Consider the following 19,276-nt stretch of genomic DNA (forward strand, 5'->3'; position numbering starts at 1 on the left):
GACAGAAAACGTCGCGTGCATCCCTTGCCCCACCACCCGATATTGTCACGAGTCGCCACTGGCGAGAATATAGCAGTGTTGGGATCAAGTCACTACCTTCGAGTCACGAGTCATTTCGAGTCATTGCACAAAAAGACTCGAGTCAAGTCAAGTCAATCGGTTTTCGAAGGTGAATCGAGTCAAGTCAAGTCACTCTATTTTTGGAGGTGACTCGAGTCAAGCCAAGTCAAGTCACGCGTCAAGTCAAAATTCAAGTCAAGTTGCCATTTCGTAGTATGAGGCATGGTTACGTCATTACATTTTGCTAGCTGTCTGAAATACAGATTGAGTGGTCATTGATTTTGAACCGATGAACGAATATAGAGTTGAATATACACCCAAGAAGTCGCTGTATCGCTCACATATACGTAGCCTCAGTTACCAACCAAAATAGAGAATAGAGAAACGAATTGATAAGATGCAAGACATTTCCCTTTATCCATTGATATGATACAATTCGAGCCTGCGCCAATGATTGAGGAGTATATATACTGTATTCGAATTCAAAATCAATAAAACAAGAGGTTTGGTTAAGGTAGATAATTTTCTATCATATTACTTTACTACTAGTTTACGACAACGTAAGCTGTAAGCTTCGATCACTTCGTTTGTGGTAAATTTATTTGTGAGAGAACAATGGAGGATCAGTTGAACGCACGATCATTGAATGATTGGTCGCTCTCACGAGTTACACAAGCGTTTCGCGAACAATCCGAACATATGCAAGATACGGTGATTTTTATCGACCCCGATTAATTGATGACTTGAAATTGACTCGTGAACTTTACTCCGACTCACGAGTCAATCTACATTTCTGATACGCCGAGTCAAGTCAAGTCATTTTAGCAAAGTGACTCGAGTCAAGTCAAGTCATGCGAAAAAGGTGACTCGAGTCTGACTCGAGTCATGTCATGACTCGAGCCATCCCAACACTGGTATATAGTGGTGCAGAGCATGGACCGGAGCCGGACTGGATATCCAGAAGGATAATTTTTTCTATTTTAGCCGGAGCCGAAGCCGGAGCCGGATTGGAGCCGGACCAGAGAATTGAAAAACAGGATCGGATTTGGACCAGAGAATTTGTCGATCCGCTCCGTACTAGTATATATACACACTTTTGCACAATCGATCTCACATCGGATACAGTTATAATGAGCCTCAATCACTAATTAGCGCCATATGACTCGATTACGGTAACGGACTAATCTATGCAGGTCATTTATGTATCTTGATTATTTTCAGAGGTGGTCAGTAACGAAGTAGGCCTACTTCTACTTTTTTGAAGTACTCAAGCAGTTTTCCTGTACTTGGGTACTTACTCAAGTAGATCTAATTTCCCGCTACTTCTACTTCTACTTCGTAATATTTTGAGATCTTCTTACTTTTCGCTATTTTCAGTTTTTCAAGTAGAAGTAGTTTAATCCTCCAAGCAGGAAGATAGCCTGAGGAATTTCGGGGCTGTTTTCAAGGAGTATCAACATTTAATTTTCGTAGAAGTTGCGTTTTGCCCAGAATTTTCGTTGCGCTTCGCGCACAGTGGATATGGTGGGACTAGTATGATTTCACGAAAGCAACGGTGAATATAGTTTAGGTAGTGGGTTGCGTGGTTCCGTAAACACCGCATTGTCGCACACATGAAATATTTCATCACAGTGTATATGGCCCATCATAACGCTTGAAACTGATGTTTCGCAATCTAGCATTTAAACGTATCATATCGTAATCTAGCAGTCCATGGCGTGTCCTAATCTGGGAAAGTGGACTCTGACATTTTCATAGCTTCACACCTATTTTACCGGACCACTGCCCACTGTTGAAACTTTCTGGACTAAAGACGTGAAATACATTTTCCGCTTTTAGAAGTAGTATTCGTATTTCACTTTCAATTCCCGGTATCATACTTTGAGTTCTGATTGGTATCAGTTCTTTCTGTCTGTAGAACATACACGTTGAAATATAAAATCAAGTATAGAAATGCCTTTAATTTCCGGAAATAAAGCTACACAATACGGGATTTTTACGATCCACTCATTTTTTTATTAACGTTTACCAATCGCGCAAAGTGTTAACACATCAGTATCCGATACAACTTCTCCGTATTGCTCTTCGACTAAACTACATGCCTTATAATATGGGGGCGGGCGCCATAACATTATATTTTCTAAAACGTGCTCTTCGAGTAAACAGAGGATTAGTATCGCATTTCCATATCAACACTACTATTTTCATCCCATGATGCGGACGAATGCTTATGCTGTCGAAAATTGGATATCTCCTGGTATGCATCAATATAAATCAAGCTTTGCATCTTTCGCACAGCTCTATTTGCAGCTTTTGACAATCCATGCGAACGAATTACGATCGTTTTCACAACTACTCACTTACTTGAGTAGATTTAAAGTCAATCAATTCTACTTCTAATTCAAGTAGGTTTAGGTCGCTTATGAAAGAAGTACTCCTACTCATACTTGAGCAGATTTTTTCGTCGCTACTTTTACTTCTACTTGAGTAACTTTCTTGACTACTTTGACCACCTGATTATTTCCGATGTGGAGAATTGTGGTTGTGTTGCTTTGTTTAAAACATGTTTTTTACCATTGTAGTTTTTTTGGCCATCGTCACAAATATATATGAAAATAAATTCTCTAATTGCAATATTTGTACGCATGGGCACGACATAGAATGCTCAAATAACAAGAAATATTTCCACGTGATCAGTAAGAGGCGTACTGTACATGCTCTGCCAATTACACACTTACTTGACTTTCGTACATCATCTTTAATTATATCCACATACCAGATTTGCAAAAAATCATAACGTAATGTGTTTTCCATGACGTGGCTCAACATAACCGTACCTAAATATGCATCGTTCTTTGCAAACAATTTGGCGCACGAATTTTTATTTCATTTTTTGATGCTCCATTATAAGCCTATACTGTTGGGATGTACTTCGTACGATTTCAGAAGTCGGTCATCGAATTAGACACCACTCTGAAAGCCTCCATGGGGTTAAGATCCATACAATGCCAAACACCTAAACATGGCATTTCGTAGAAGAGTTCATGATTAAAATGTGATTATACTTTAAACAAAAGTTGTTCCTTTCCGGGCATAATCGCTCAAACATATTTCTCCTCTATACATGTGAGGTCTGCGCTTCTCCTAGCCTTATGGAAGAATGTCCACTTGTCCGGTGATAAACGTCGCTTGCACTGAATTATACTCTCGTAGTAGGATATTTCGCATAATAAAAGTCTGATAACTTTGCTACTATAGTCTTCGAAATTACCATGAAATACCTGTCTTGGTAGACCCAGTCTCGAGTCATATGACTTGGTCCGAATCATGCGCAATCATTCGAGTAGGTTACAAGTCGGGTCAATACACAAATTGAGTCGAGTCGAGCCATTTTTTCTTTAAGAAAATGACTTGAGTCAAGTTGAGTCACCAAAAAATCGCTACTCGAGTCATTACAACCCTGACGCCTGGAGTATATATACAACTGCATCTGCGCATTGACTCTACAGTCTAAGACTCCAACTACAAGTAGCCTATGTCTGGTGACATGAAATCAGGGTTGTGGATTCGGGGTCATTAAGTCTAAGCCAGAGTCTCGTTAGCTCTTCTGTTGGAGAAAGAGTCTCAGAAATTCTGTAACCAATTTTGAAGTCGTAGTTAGGGAAACACATACGGGCTGGAGTTTTGAGCCTCCTACTTAAAACCGAACCAAATTTGTCAAATGTTACAAGAAGTTCCGTTGCAGTTACAGAAGTTATCACGATACCGCACTTTCACAAACTCAATTTCTTAGAAAACAACACATTCAAAGTTTTTTTTTAAACAGGTTGACCCGCCTGTTAACAATAACCTTAACTAATCATGTATTAAAGCTATAATATTCTGAGTAGATATTCCGGAATATTAGTATCGGAGTGAGTGCCGGTATGTTTGAGATTTACGGAGTCGGAGTCGGTATAAGAACATAAGAACAATACCAGGCGCCGTTCGGAGTCTGTAGTAAAGAGAATCGAATCCAGAGCGTCATAACTCGCGTCGCGTCAAAATTTGCAATGACTCAAAATGGCTTGTGACTCGAAGGCAGTGAGCCCAACACCGCTAATCTCATAATAAAGTAATCATATATTTTGTATCACCCGAAGAAAGCGGACGTTCATGTTGGGCACGACAATGGTCATATTCTTGGGTCGTTGGTTGGATGAAGAGCAGAATTTGGATAAACTGACCACTCTTGACCTGATAAATATTTATTGAATAACAAACACCAATCAAATTTCATTAGTTGACGCAAAACTTCAGCAACGCATGCGACACCCAATTCGGCATTCTCATAGTACAACCGTGACCTCGTTGATTTGTCAGATGAGCACCACTTTCACGTCATATCGCGGAGAACCCGGTGGAGATGGCATCGTATGCCAAGCATGATTTTCCATAATGTTCAAACTCCAAAATCTCGAGTCAGTTTCTACATCAGGTACCCCTCCGACTATCCACAAATGATTAGAGTATACTATAACGCCAAATCCCTCTATATGGATGGGTAGTATTGGACCGGGCGACCACGAATGAAAACCAAACTGGGATCTACGCAAGCAAAAAAAGCGCGATTCTCCAGCAGAATATAGCACATCTCCAGCAATCCCAACGCCACGTAGAGGATGGGGAGATAGTATGCCCATAGTTGTCCATTTGTCGTCTGTAGGACTGTAGTATTCTACTGTGAAAGACATGGTTTGTCGCTCCCTGTTGCCTCCCACTACGTAAATCCGTTGCCTTAGTACACCGATCGAAAAATCGGTTCTTTTAACGTTCATAGATCGACGAAACTCCCAAATTTGTCCGTTCCAGACTTCAACGCGGTCGGAGGCTATAATTAAATATCACATTATGGGTTGCGGAAGCAAAACCGACTAAAATTGATTCCAGACTGATTATAGTGATTTATTATGATTGAGGCGATTTTTTTTACCTAAAAAACGGAAGATTTTGACTTAAAAAATCTAAATATTTACATTTTTTGATCTTAAAAAACTAAATTTTGACCACATTTTGACCTAACGTATGCAAATTAGGTGTTTTCCCAAAAAAATGTTAGAATTGTACTACTTATCCTCATTTCTGGTTTGAACTGTCTGTCCATACGAGGTAATTTTCCCTGAAAAACTTTTTTGACTCAAAAACTGACAAAATTTTACATGACAGAATAATATTTTAACAAAATCTGGTCCTCTGATGAATTCCAGTACATGACGTACTGTAGTGAAAATAATTAAAATTTGTTGTAGTAAGCTACAACGACAGATACTTTCCTACATTTTCGGCAGGGATATCTAGATATCTAGTTCTAGATATCCCTGATTCTCGGGAAAAAAGTGTCTGTCTTTACTAAGTTGCTTGCCAATGATGGAGATGTGGCGAGATAGCGTAGTGGGATAATCCACAGCTACAACGCCAATGGGTTGTGGGTTCTAGTCCGACCGAGGTCGACTCCAGAATTCCTACCCAAGTGTTGAAGGTTTATCTATATAGGCTCCTCCTCACCATCTCATCCACGTAAGCGGTGTCTTACAAAATGCATAGAGGTGGGCCGTGCTACAAGTCGGCAGATAATCGGCGGATACGGAATCGAAAACAAGGAATATCGGCCTGCTGTAAATGACCATTGTAGTAGACAAACACCATGAATATTTAAACAACAAGAAGAATGGAGAAAGAACGTGCAACTGTAGCAGCTGTTGGCTGAAGTTGTGCGTGCGTACACTGCTGGTGACACACCGTGTTACTTCATTCTGACAATGGTGTAGGCCAGAGGTCTCAAACTCAAATGTGCTCGCGGGCCAATTTCCTAGATTTTGATGATGCCGCGGGCCGCAGCATCAATAATAGGGATATTCAATGCATAATATCGAAGTAGGTGTTATTTGACGGAACCTTGCAGACAGGCATTCCACAAATATCGTGGAAACGTAATTTACTGTTGTACTATTCAGGCTTGACCCGGAAAAACACATTTTCAAATATTTGAATAAAATTGTTTTTGTGCTGGCATAATTTTAAATTAATATATAAATCATGCGAGAGGATGCATCATGTGATCATGACATCATAAAACTGTCGGGTTATAATATTGCAGCTAGTGTACCTTTCACGTGCCACAATTTTATGTAGAATATTTTAAAATCTACTGAAGATTGCTCTGATATCAGAGCATTTGAGCGACGTAGCCTAATCCTGGTTTTGATATAGTCGGGATACGTAAATAGGCTATTGTTACTGTCATTGCCAAAGTCAAATTAAATCAGCGTTAGATGTTGCCTTCGATTACTATTGGAACATTTCAATACCAACTTAAATATATTTATGATTGAGCTATAGTAATAGCATTGCTTCCTAGCCTTTTTAGCGATCGTACCCTTGTGCTTCCAATAAGTTTTCTCGTAGCCCCTGTCCATTTTCAACACAATTTATGATGGTACCTACATTAAAATCAAAAAAGCCATTCACATAAAATCGCGAGTGGCGCGAAGACTATTTTACAGTTGAATAAATTGACCAAGAAAATATTCCACAGCATATTGGCCTATTTCCACCATGCATCTCGTACACCAAGATGTGGTACTTCGTACCCCAATGGGGTCTACGGACCATGATTAAGAACCCCTGCAATAGAAATGTCCAATCGGCGAAGAATACATTGGTGTTACAGCTGTAGAGCGTACTACTACCTTACTCGCCACAAATAATACAATGGATAAAGAGAACAAAAAACACCCAGCATGTAACCAACTATACGTCACGCGGGTCTCAGGATACCATTGGCTGCCATACTGACCTGATTAGATAGCTAGCCTATATACCCTACGCAACGCAAGTTACGACCCTTTGATATATTACTATTCCCCATGAAAGATTCATAGATTGTTGCGTCCGTAGGATTACCAAGTCACCGTTCCGAGTCGCAAGTCCTTTTCTGATTTTAGCGTTTGACCCGACTCAACTCGAGTCATTTTTATTTAATCACCCAGTCAATCCGAAATCGAGTAATTTTACGAGAAGGTCTCACCAAACCAAATTACAATTTTCAGACAGGAATCATCAACGGGTCATGTTTGATCGTCATGAACTAGAAATGTGACATAACAGCTGATCTTCTACCGCATGGTAGCTTTTAAAAGTGATGTGATAGTGAAGTTTGTTGGGATTTCAGTGATTTTTATAATAGTTTTAGCGTGAACTTTACGTTCTTGTATCTAAAAAATATGTATGGTAATTTAATATATTGTTGAATACGTGAAATTTCCAACTGCCGTCGCGGGCCGCACAAAATGCTCTCGTGGGCCGCGTGTTTGAGACCTCGAGTATAGGCCTACATCTCAATTTTTGTAAGAACCATGCAATGCCCACGCAGTCTTGCTTCACTTAAAATATTGCGGTACGTTGAGCATAACACCGTGTCAACCTATTTGTTTCATTTGACTGTTTATGATTCACAAGGAGCAGACAATGCGCCGTCTGCAACGGTAGGCCTGTAAAATAGGCTACAAGCTGTAAAATGTCAAACTATAAGTTCACCGATGGTGCAAAATCTACGATACAAATGAAATGCAGGTTGCAAAAAATTTTGTCTTTGTAAACAATTTTGACATTTTTTGACCTAACGCTAAAATTTTGACCTTATTTTGACTTTTTCGACATGTCAAAAAAATCGCCCTAATTATGATCCATATTATACCGGCATGTACCACGATACACCCTCAGTCTCAGCTTTTTAAAACACCACTAAACTCGGATCAAATAGCGAGGAGAAATCCCACACCTGGTTGGAATTCTGCAGTCTCGAACTCGCAACCCATTGGTGTTGCGTATGTGAAACGTATCACTACGCTATCTCGCTGTATGTACAAAAGCTGGATATTGGCAGGGGTGCACTGTAACGAAGTATTTAACGTTTGAGAAGTATGTAAAGTAGGTGCTGGCAACAAAAACTAGTTGTTTTTTCACTTTGAATTTTGTAGGATGTATTTTGGGGAGGCGCTTGCACCAGTTGTGTGAGTGAAGTTGTTATAATAACTGAGCTGAATAGCCCCGTATCATTGCAAATGAAAATAATTTCAAAAATTGCGCATTCGAAAGACATATGAAAACTTCTTCAGGAGCGAGTAGAAAATGAAGGTCTCAAAGTGCCTAAATACGTATAATCTGAAAACGCAGATTTGCTAGAGGGGTCACATGATTTAATTCTTAATCGCCAGTGACTATTCTCGAGATCAGGCTGCATCTTCGCGACTTACGCTACATGACTAATGATACCACAGATAGGTGCAATTTCTTAACTCATTTTCTGTTGCCGTGATAAGGTGGTTATTTGATCCAGATTTTATGACAATTCCACTCGTTGACGTGACGGAAACATATCGCCAAACTACGTTCCACTCGAAACCTACTTGGATATTATACTAGGATTGGTACAAGTATTAGAGATGGTGTAAATGTGAGGTTAACGTTCGCGTTCTGTGTATGAACCTCTGAAATTTAGAGGTTCACGTTCACAAACGAACCTTGATAGGTTCTGCACTCACTTTCACAAATGAACCTTGGTAGGTTCTGCAGTGTGAACCTTTTCATACATTACAATTTTCACGTCATTATAACATCTTTGTCTGAAATTCTTTGCATTTCAACTTCAGACCACTCTATGCATGGTGCTAGCAGCATAAAAAATCAACACTAAACGAGCATGTGCCTTGCCGATCTCAACGATTTGACACGTGTTGTTACAAAAGTTAGCTCCAAATATTCAGCTTTCCTTTTGTGCATATTTAGTGACTTTTTGCTGTGAGCTCGACCCGCAATCATACAACATCAAGAACGAAATAGCCTACATACACTACATGTAGGTATAGTAAGCGAATGATGCTTATTCCACCAATCAATGAAATTGATATCGTTGTCTGATGTAAAAAAATCTAGCAGGCGTACGGGTTCATATTGATTTCATATGTTTATTTTATCATAAAAACCAAATCCGTGCGATTAAGGTGTTGGCTACTGTTGTATAACTTGTTAATGGGGTAATATCGGTAGCAAGTATAGAAACCCTTTTTACACTCTGTACAATATCTGCGTAGCAACACCCAGACGCCGAATAAATTGTCGGGTCTGGTCTAGACCACTACGGCGTAAGCTCTTATCACCTTGCAAGTACTCGTCGAAATTGTTGGCAAAAAGACGGAAGATAGTGATTTTATGGAATTGATAGCCTACAGCATTTGATTGCTCCAGTTGATACATTTGCCGAAGTCAGCATGTACCTCAACATTGTGGCATTATGTGACATGAGTCGTCGCAAGGTATCGTGTACATTAGGGTTGTCCAAAATTTGGAAAATCTTACAAATCCTCAGTTGTAATGTCTTATTCTATAGATTATTGATAAAAAACGACACTGATTCTGAAAGAAGCTCACAGGAAGGCCGTTAAGATTTCGTGCAAATCGTTTGAAAGTAGCTGCCGAAGAACGGGCGTGCCACCGACCATAGAACGGCGAGAAGACTAGTAGTCACGAAACCACGGCTCTTGATTGGCTAATCGGCTATGCTTCAATGATCACGACAGCAGCAGCTTGCTGATTAGGTGATCAAGGAGTCTGCTACCGGCGGCGATTCTGAAACCGCACTGTATGTAGGCTGACAGATAACGATTTAGGATTGATTCAGGGTATGTTGAGGTACGAAATACATGATGAACAAACAACAGCTGCTTCACAAAAACGTCTAAAGCATGACAGCTTTATTGTGAAGGAAACCGCCGTAGCCTATATGCCTTGTTTTCAACGAGGGAAAGCTTAGGCGCTTATGCAAGTGGCGACGGATTCCTCGTTTCACAAAGGATATATCATTATTGAATACAAATATAAAGCTTAACAATGACACTATAATTTGTGTGATCTTATTGGGCTCAGGTTGTAGTACATAGTTGAAGTTTTGAAAGCTCTAAGGATCGGCTGAATCAGCGGGTTATGTTGGGGACTTGTCAGATGCTTCCATCAAACTGTATTCACTTGCAAGTGTTGTCAAAGTCCTTAATAATCGCGCAGAAAAGGGGTGTAAAGGTAAGCACAGACAATGCTGCATAGTGCACAGTAACCAGCATAGTTTGTATATCATATCAAGCATAGTCTGTGCTTACTTTTACCCCCTTTTTCTGCGTTATCATCAAGGACTTTGACAACACTTGCAAGTGAATACAGTTTGATGGAAGCATCTGACAAGTGCCCAACATAACCCGCTGATTCAGCCGATCCTTAGAGCTTTCAAAACTTCAACTATGTACTACAACCCGAGCCCAATAAGATCACACAAATTAAAGTGTCATTGCTAAGCTTTATATATGTATTCAATACTGATATATCCTTTCTGAAACTAGGAATCCGTCGCCACTTGCATAAGCGCCTATGCTTTCCCTCGTTGAAAACAAGGCATATAGGCTACGCGGCGGCTTCCTTCACAATGAAGCAGTCATGCATTAGACGTTTTTGTGAAGCAGCTGTTGTTGGTTCATCATGTATTTCGTACCTCAACATACCCTGAATCAATCCTAAATCATTATCTGTCAGCCTACATACAATGCGCTTTCAGAATCGCCGCCGGTAGCAGACTCCTTCATCACCTAATCAGCAAGCTGCTGCTGTCGTGGTCATTGAAGCATAGCCGATTAGCCAATCAAGAGCCGTGGTTTCGTGATTACTAGTCTTCTCGCCGTTCTATGGTCGGTGGCACGCCCGTTCTTCGGCAGCTACTTTCAAACGCTTTGCACGAAATCTTAACGGCCTTCCTGTGAGCTTCTTTCAGGCTCAGTGTCGTTTTTTATCAATAATCTATAGAATAAGACATTACAACGGGGGATTTGTAAGATTTTCCAAATTTTGGACAACCCTAGTGTACATGAATACATCGTTTCACTGAAATGTAGGGTTGAAATTAGCAATATGACGTCACGCGACGTCATGAGGTTCACGTTCGTGTTTGCACAGAACCTTTCAAAAAGGTTCGTGTGCGAACCTGAACCTTTCAGGGGTTCACACCATCCCTAATAAGTATACCTCGTTACTAACCACCTCTGAATGATATGGTGCATGAGATGTTGTGATTATAGGGTTAGATTATCATAGGTTTAACATCACACAAGATACAAATGAGATTAAATTAAATAAAGAGACAAGATTATCGCGGACAGAATGGCAGCACAGACCTCCGTTTGCATTAGTGCCGCCAACAGCATACAGTTTCCCTTCGAGTACTACAGCACATAAGCCGTGCCGAGCGAGATTCATGGATCTGGCGCATCTCCACCGTTCGTTAACATTCCCTTCAGGATTGTAGACAAACACGCTGCTGGTAATGCGATGATTACTATCCTTTCCGCCTATAACCCACATGGAATCTTGGTACGTAGCAACTGCAAATGCACTCCTAAATGGAAAGTATGCACGACGTCAAAACTAGTTCTAGATTCGAATTCCAAAATATGAGTTTTAATTACCTTGCATCGGGTATGATCTCAAGAATCACAGACCACGTCCTCTCATCGAAATCAAACTTTTGGAACTGGTAAACATCGTCGCGGGCATCAAGGTGGGGACTCCCCCCAATCATATACAGAGCAGAGGGACGCCCTGTGGCAAGAAGGCAATGGTTACAACAAAACGTACGGAAAATATTACAGACCAAATAAAATTACGTTACACATATTTAGAGCTCCTTGAAATACGTTAGACAAGTGTTTTTCAAAGTGGACAAAAGCATCTCCCTGTAGTCAAATTTGAGATAACCAACGTAAAAAACGCGAGGACGATAGAGGGGATAAACTGCTCTAAAGGCCGGTCATCAATTATAAATATAATTACTATTTTGATTTTTTACTTCAACTTAAATGGATAGTGATAAAAAGGTCGGTCGGTCAATGTTTCTTGTCTCAGTCTCTCTAGTGGTGAAAAGGATAATATTTTGGAAATTTGCTTTACATTACATCAATTGAGCTTCTTCGAATTCTATTAACTTCGTAGCAACGCGTGATTGGATAATTCGACGAAGCTTTATTCACCGTGGGTGCATCATAATGATAAATCACTTTTTTTCTGCATGAGCGGATTCTAGATATACGAAAATAGGATATAAGTCAGCAAGTCCGACCAACAGCTGTTACACTTCAAAGTAACCACAAGATTGTGATATGAAAAGATAGAGAGTGTCGCAACGACTTAGTAGTCTTCTAATCATACACACACAAACAAACGAACAAACACACACAAACACACATACATACACACACACCTTGGCTTAGAGCAGTGGTTTTCAATGGGGATGGCGTGAGGTTCACGTTCGCGTTCTGTGTGTGAACCTCAGAAATTTTAAGGTAGGCGTTCGCAAACGAACCTTGGTAGTTTCAGCACTGTGAACTTTTTTCATTTATTACGATTTTTCACGTCATCATATCATCGTTGCTTGACATCCTTTGCATTTCAACTTCATACATTGACTCTCGCAGTACGAATAGAGATTCAGCACTACACAAGGATGCTTTGCCAGAAAAGTTTGCTCCAAATATTCAGTTTTCCATCTGTGAATATTTAGTGACTATCTGCTGCAGGTCTGTCGGACATACATACGGCTGGCCAGACGATTTAATCCGACTCGCGAAGCAATTCTGAGTAAATCGAAAATTGGTCGTATTTTTCAACATATTTCTCACAAATGCTGAGAATTTTAGTAAGAGATACTGTCAAAATAATTTCCCGAGACAACAAATGTCGAGCATATTCATAGGGCACATTATATTCATCCGACGGATGAGTTGTGTTTTCACTCTAGTCACCAACAGGGTAATGTCGGTGACACCACAACTGCACGCCGCCAATAAGAAACAGTTATAAGGAGGTTACATGGTGAATAAAATTGTTTCAAAAAATTGAAACCCGAGTCGCGATAATGATAATGAGCCAAATTTCAGCTTCAGCGTTACGATTAAATCTCTTGTAGTCCTCGCAAGGCATAGCCAAGGCTGGTGTCAAATTACGAGTAAAGCAAAGGTAACATAGAACTATGCAAACTTATATCGTCGTTGGAGCTACTGTTTTATTGATTTATAACTGTCTTCAACAGGCCTACCACGTTATTTGTGCTAATTTCGTAGTTTGCGAATGTAGCTGTTGAGAACACCTATGATCCTTAGTATAATATAATGTATTATTGAGTAGGCTCGATCATGAAGTATTTAAATGAAAAACAAGGGCATGGATTTTGTAGTAACAATTTGGAATCATTTGACTGGTCCGGCCCGTCAACGATCTGAAGGTTTGAATCCGGCCCGCGACGCAAGTTTAGTTTGACACCACTGCTCTACAGGGAGTTTGACCCGCAATCACACAATAACAAGAAAGAGATACACTGCATGCAGATAGCCTATAGTCAGCGAGTCGTGCTTGTTCGACCAATCAGTTATATATTGACATCAATGAAAGTGATATATACAATCTGTCGTCTAATGTAAAAAATTCTGGTGGGCGTACGGTATCAATCTTGATTTGATATGGTTCTTTTATCTTCCAAAGGAAATTCGTCCGATTGGGGTGTTCGCTACTGTTTAACCTTTCATGAGGTAATATCTGTAGCATGCATCTATAAACCGTTTTTTTTTTCAACCTGATGAATATATCTGTGGAAATATTTATTGTAGCATTTGATTGTTCCAATTGATTCATTTGATGATGCCTAAAACGTCAACATGTTTACTTCAGCATAATGGCTTAATGTGGCCCGTGCCATCGCTAGATATCCTATAAATTAATATATTACCTTACGTAAATGCAGGTTTGAAATTAGCAATACGACGTTACGTGGCGTGAAAGGTTCGAGTTCATGTTTCCGTTCACACAGAACCTTTTAAAAAGGTTCGCGTCCATACATAAAAATATCTATTTGACCCACATATCAAAGTCCTGCTGGGATCATGGAAATAAGCATGTCCAGGTGACGTAATATTGCTGATTAAACGGCATGACATATGATCCATGGAATATCTCATTTCTGCTGCGATGGTGTCGGGCTATACTCATAGATAGTATTATGTGTAGATAGTATTATGTGTACCTCGTTTTTTTTCCGGGAGTTCCATCGGTTCAACCTTGGTTGTCCTAAACGTTTTTTGAAACCAACGAAGCATCACAACTCGAATTAAACTAATCCAAATTTAATGACCTGGAAATGGAAACAACGGCGGGGATAAATCGACTTCAAATAGTTTACGGGACCACCGCTTTATTCGGCCAAAATACTGGGGAACGGAACAAAAATGAAAATTGCAGGCAAAAAGCTTCCTGTAATCAGACAATTACCCGTTTTATTCGGACGCACTCTAGCAATTTCTATCGTTTGGTTATGACTAGGGCCAGTTTTTGTTGCACTCAAATCGTGAGAAGGTTGCCCTTAATTTTAACAAAAGTTGCAGTAAAGAGCTGCATTTGAACTACAACCACAGTCAATCAACGCTGCACTATGAAAACCAGTGTTCTAACTGACATCTAGCAGTCTAGCCTCATTTAATCGGCCGCGGAAGCATTATTGCGCAACAATATCCCTTCATTCACTCACCGGAAATAAAAAAGCAAACAGAGTGGGTAACACCTCCCTGCTCCCTTAAATACCGACTAGATTAGAAATAGAATCATCCTATATGTGGCTCAGAGCGTGCTTTATAATTATTCCTCTATATTTTGCGCAATCCTTGATACATGTTACTGTAAAAAGTTGCATAAAAATGATAAAAAGTTGCAACAAGATGCAAGATAAACTAAAATCATGCTACATAAATCCCGACTATTTAAGAAGCTGCCGGAAGCTGTAAAATAAAGTTGCAAAAGTTGCAAAAATGTGCCCGAATTATGACGAAATAAGCAGTACTTCGTTCGTTTTAACACAGTATGAGTGATTGTGGTGAAACAAAGGCGAGATCTATGCAGCAGCAATTTACAATGGGCTCATACAAGGCCGTGGCAGCTTCATTGTCGATTTTAATTCGACACAATTGCGTCTATCTTGTAGAACATGATGGTTGTTTGCGATTGCGCATGTTTATTTGTTCCGTATTTGATGTTTTTAGAGGAATCAGTTTCCAATTGAACTGTCCTTTATTTCGATCTTGCTTTTCTACTCATTTTAATTTTCTGATTGTAATCCTGATTATTCGATTATTACTGCTCTACTTTCCTATTCCTTTATATATTCCTCGTTGTCGTTGCATCAGCCTCCATTCCATCGAGCAACAGACGAGCGAGCACTATGCAAATCACTCGCTTGCATTAGCATTTTTATATTTCTAACAACGGAATATCAAGTTTACATTATTCTTCGACTGGGGTCATTTGGTTGGATTAAATAGAATACAAGACTGATACGCAAGGTTTGCCGAGTCCACGGTAGCAGATTTTAGTGCAGCAGACAGGATTCGACGCCTGCTAAATCAGCACTCATTGAGATTGGAGTGTCGCGTCGAAACAATGGTAGAGCAAAGTAGATTTTTAGGCCACTACCGTTGAAGAAAATACCATTCATTGGTCTATTACACAGTATTACAGCATATACATATATGTTGAATCGCTTGACATCTAATTATTGTACAATCCAACTAGCCTGAAGATATAACTCTTGTACGCTGCACACTAAATTTGGTTCGATTCTAACAAGTATAGGACTCAGCATATCAAATTAAAATTTTTAATTTATTATGGAAAATTAAAAAAAAAATTTCCAAATTTTTCTCCCAACCCAATGAAATTGTTGAGCTGTCTTCAAAGACGTTGCAGAACAAATTTGAGTCAATTCCGACCGGTATAAGCGGAGTTATGTGAGTTTTTCGTTGATAAATCGCGGCTTATTCCCCGATCAATGATAATCCGAGGATTATCATCGAAAAACTCACACAACTCCGCTTCTACTGGTCGGAATTGACTCAAATTTGGTTTGCAACGTCTTTGAAGACAGCTCAACAATTTCATGGGGTTGTTTTTTTCAAATTTTCATAATAAATTAAAAATTTTAATTGGATCTGCGGAGTCCTATACTTGTTAGAATCGAGCCAAATTTGGTGTGCAGCGTTTTTTAGGGTAACCTGACAATTTAATCAGTGAATGGCTGGAATCCGGGTAAAAAGTTATTTTTGAACAGCCCTATTGACCATGACCATAAACTTAACAATTGATTTACGCCTAATTCGTCCAAGATGTCCGAATTAAGCGGGTTCAGTACAAGTATTTGACAGACAGCACAATAACGATCTTATATGAAATAAATAAAGTTTAGATCCCGTATATTGCTATAACGATCATTAAAGATGACCAAATGTCTTCTCTCAGCGACTGCTATACCATTCGTTCCCCTAACCTGAGAGCAACGAATCATGCAATACTTCGCGTTACATTCAATTTGATATGACAACGGTAACCGTTACAAACTATTAAATCCGTGTAATGTAATCTCAGAATCTAAACACGAAAGTTGGTCCTCTTGGAAGCATATAAAGTGTGTAATGTCGACATAATTCATAAACCTGAATACTTGAACCACATAATAGGCTACTTCTGCGAGCAACATACTTGCCAAACTATATCACTATAATCGATGAAAATTGAGAGATATTGAAAGAAATATTGAGAAATCTTTTCGACTTCAGCACTTATCATAACGGGCTGTCGATTTTTCCACTCTTTTAAGGTATCATCTCTTAAACATGCACTTCGGCATATTAATTTTATCTTTTATTGAAAGAGGTCCGCTCGAAATGTTGCGCAATTCATACAAACTGTAGTGCTAACTGCTAGGTAGGTCACCATTACCGCACTAAACTATGGCCGAACGACTGAAAATGACCCTTAGACTGACTTGAAAGTTCAACCTGGACAAATTCGTAGTCAAATGCGTCTCGCACTTTACTGTAAACTAGACATTGCTTGTTGTCTGCGTTGAACTAAAAATAGTATTGAAACTCTCAAAGATATGTCCGTTCGCTGTGGCGAATGCGCATCCTGACGCGACATACTACGGATTCGCCCTGATGGCGGCTCATAGTCGCATGGTTAAACTCATATTGAGACGTTGAGTAATGATGAGTCCTAATTACCAATTCACGTAGAAATGTTTTACGCGGCCTTTTCTCCTCCCGACAAATAATCACCTACCAGATTATTGTGAGTTGTGTCTGATTTACAATATATTTCTTCTTGAGTAGAACACGAGTATAAATGTACTCGATTCTGGAAACACATACGTCCTAATACACAACATGCGTCTCATAGTGAAAGCAATGAATGGTATATCTAATTGCATGAGCTACCTGAAAATAGCAATTAGATATTCTACGTGAGGGAGCTTTTTTTCTCCATATGCTTTTGTCTTGATTGAGGTTAGCAAGAACCAAGCGAATAGGGGAAGCATTTCCCTAGTTTCCGCATAAGGGTGCTCCTTGCATTTTGCATGCAGCGCGCACACTTACCACAGGTGACACGAAGCTTTCTTCACTTCGCGGGGTTAAGCATAGCTTTGGATATTGTATGAAAAAAAGTGGAATACTATGTCCTCATTAGGGCCTTTGATGCAAAACCGGACTTCAATTTAGAGTTCTAATCGGCACATAATTTGCGACAACTCGCAGCTCATTCATCAGATCATCGTAGTTTTTAGAACCAACGTCACGAAGTCACCGTTGACATTCATAATCATACCTACAAATGTTTGTATAATATATATAGGGTTAACATACGTTCTCCTTAATGGAAATTGGACCTCCTTTTACAGGAAATTTAAAATGTCCTCCGAGGACGCCTGAATACCCTCCTTTTTGGAAACTCGTCCTCTTTTACAGCTTTCACAGCTAAGGCTAATGGACAGAGTCAACTGAAAATCGCCATAAATGACGCGAAATAGGTACTGTGTAAGTTCGAGCGAGTCATTCGGGAGTCCAGTGAAAGCGATGACCTTTATTTTCTTTGACAAGACAACAAGTTTCCCATTAAATATGTCAAAATCGGCTGTTTTGAATTTCCGTAAACCAACTTTAATGATTTGATAAAAGAGTCCTCTTCTCCCGAATCCAAAATATGTAACCCTAATTATATATTCCATTTTTATAAACCTGATTTCGTACTCTCGAAGGTTTTGATCTCGCCATATCTACCCACTGATTGCAACTGTACGTAGAGTCAGTGCGTACGCCTAGATATAGCCGAGATCTATATTTAGCAAGGACCGTGTCTGCAGCGACATAATTGAGGGGGTCAGCTCAAAGGTGCTCATAATTATTTCCTTAATCAACATAATACACAACCATTTGGGGGAGAGGTTCATTGAACTGGAAATTTTCCTTCGCGCGTGGCACACTTTATTGTCAGCATTTTTCTTGGCATTAACATAAATAGGTTTACTCCTACAAAAATAATACTAAATACGCATAAATTCACACAAATTAGTCAAATCGTAATCGCAATTATGAGAAAACACTATATTCTATCGCCTTGAGGCCGATCGAGAGCGCTGGGATGCTTATTCAGTCGGATGTGCTATCTATTAGAGCAGTGGTTCCCAACCGAGGGGAATTCCCCCCTTGTAGGGAATTTTGAAATTTTTAGGGGGAATCTGGCTTTGGCGTTGTATCGGAAGATACACAGGGTTCACGATGTGTGGCGAAATGGCGCAGTGGTAAACTCCACAGCTGCAACACCAATGGGTTCTGGGTTCGAGTCCGACCGAGGTCGACTCCAGAATTCATACCTAAGTGTTTTGGGTTTATCTAGGCACCTCCTTACCATCAAATCCGTGTATGTGGTGTCTTATAAAAGCCTAGAATTGGTCCATGCTATATAAGTCGTCCGCATCGGAATATAAAAAAAATGCAGGAAATTGGCCTGGTGTAAAAGACTATAGTAGTCAACACACACCATGAACACCTCAAAACAAACCAACTGGGTTCACGAGGTTTTTAGATTTTTATGGTAGAACTGTTATGTTGAAACTAATTCTTTACAATTGTATGTTTCGTTGGCGGATTTTCAGCTGGGTGTATGTTTAAATGCCTTCCGTAGATATATACAGTATATATACACCCTGATAAAATGAGGCTCACGAGACGATTTTGTTGGGCCCGCGACAGCCTCCCGACCAAAGTGC

General features: G+C 39.7%; 1 protein-coding gene across 1 annotated transcript; it reads right to left on the bottom strand.

Annotated features, from left to right (window-relative positions):
- Positions 1-4,291: 4,291 nt before the first annotated feature.
- LOC145448584 (uncharacterized) lies at positions 4,292-14,344 on the bottom strand. Its single transcript, XM_080327001.1, has 4 exons — positions 14,210-14,344; positions 11,604-11,736; positions 11,313-11,533; positions 4,292-4,930 (listed from the first exon to the last, which is right to left on the bottom strand). Exons 1-4 carry the CDS (start codon positions 14,280-14,282, stop codon positions 4,419-4,421), a joined length of 939 nt encoding a protein of 312 aa, XP_080183127.1. The 5' UTR covers positions 14,283-14,344; the 3' UTR covers positions 4,292-4,418.
- Between the last annotated feature and the right edge of the window lie 4,932 nt (positions 14,345-19,276).

Source organism: Botryllus schlosseri, chromosome 10 (genome assembly GCF_051294905.1).
Source record: "Botryllus schlosseri isolate E-star chromosome 10, Bs_hap1, whole genome shotgun sequence".
NCBI classification, from domain to species: domain Eukaryota; kingdom Metazoa; phylum Chordata; class Ascidiacea; order Stolidobranchia; family Styelidae; genus Botryllus; species Botryllus schlosseri.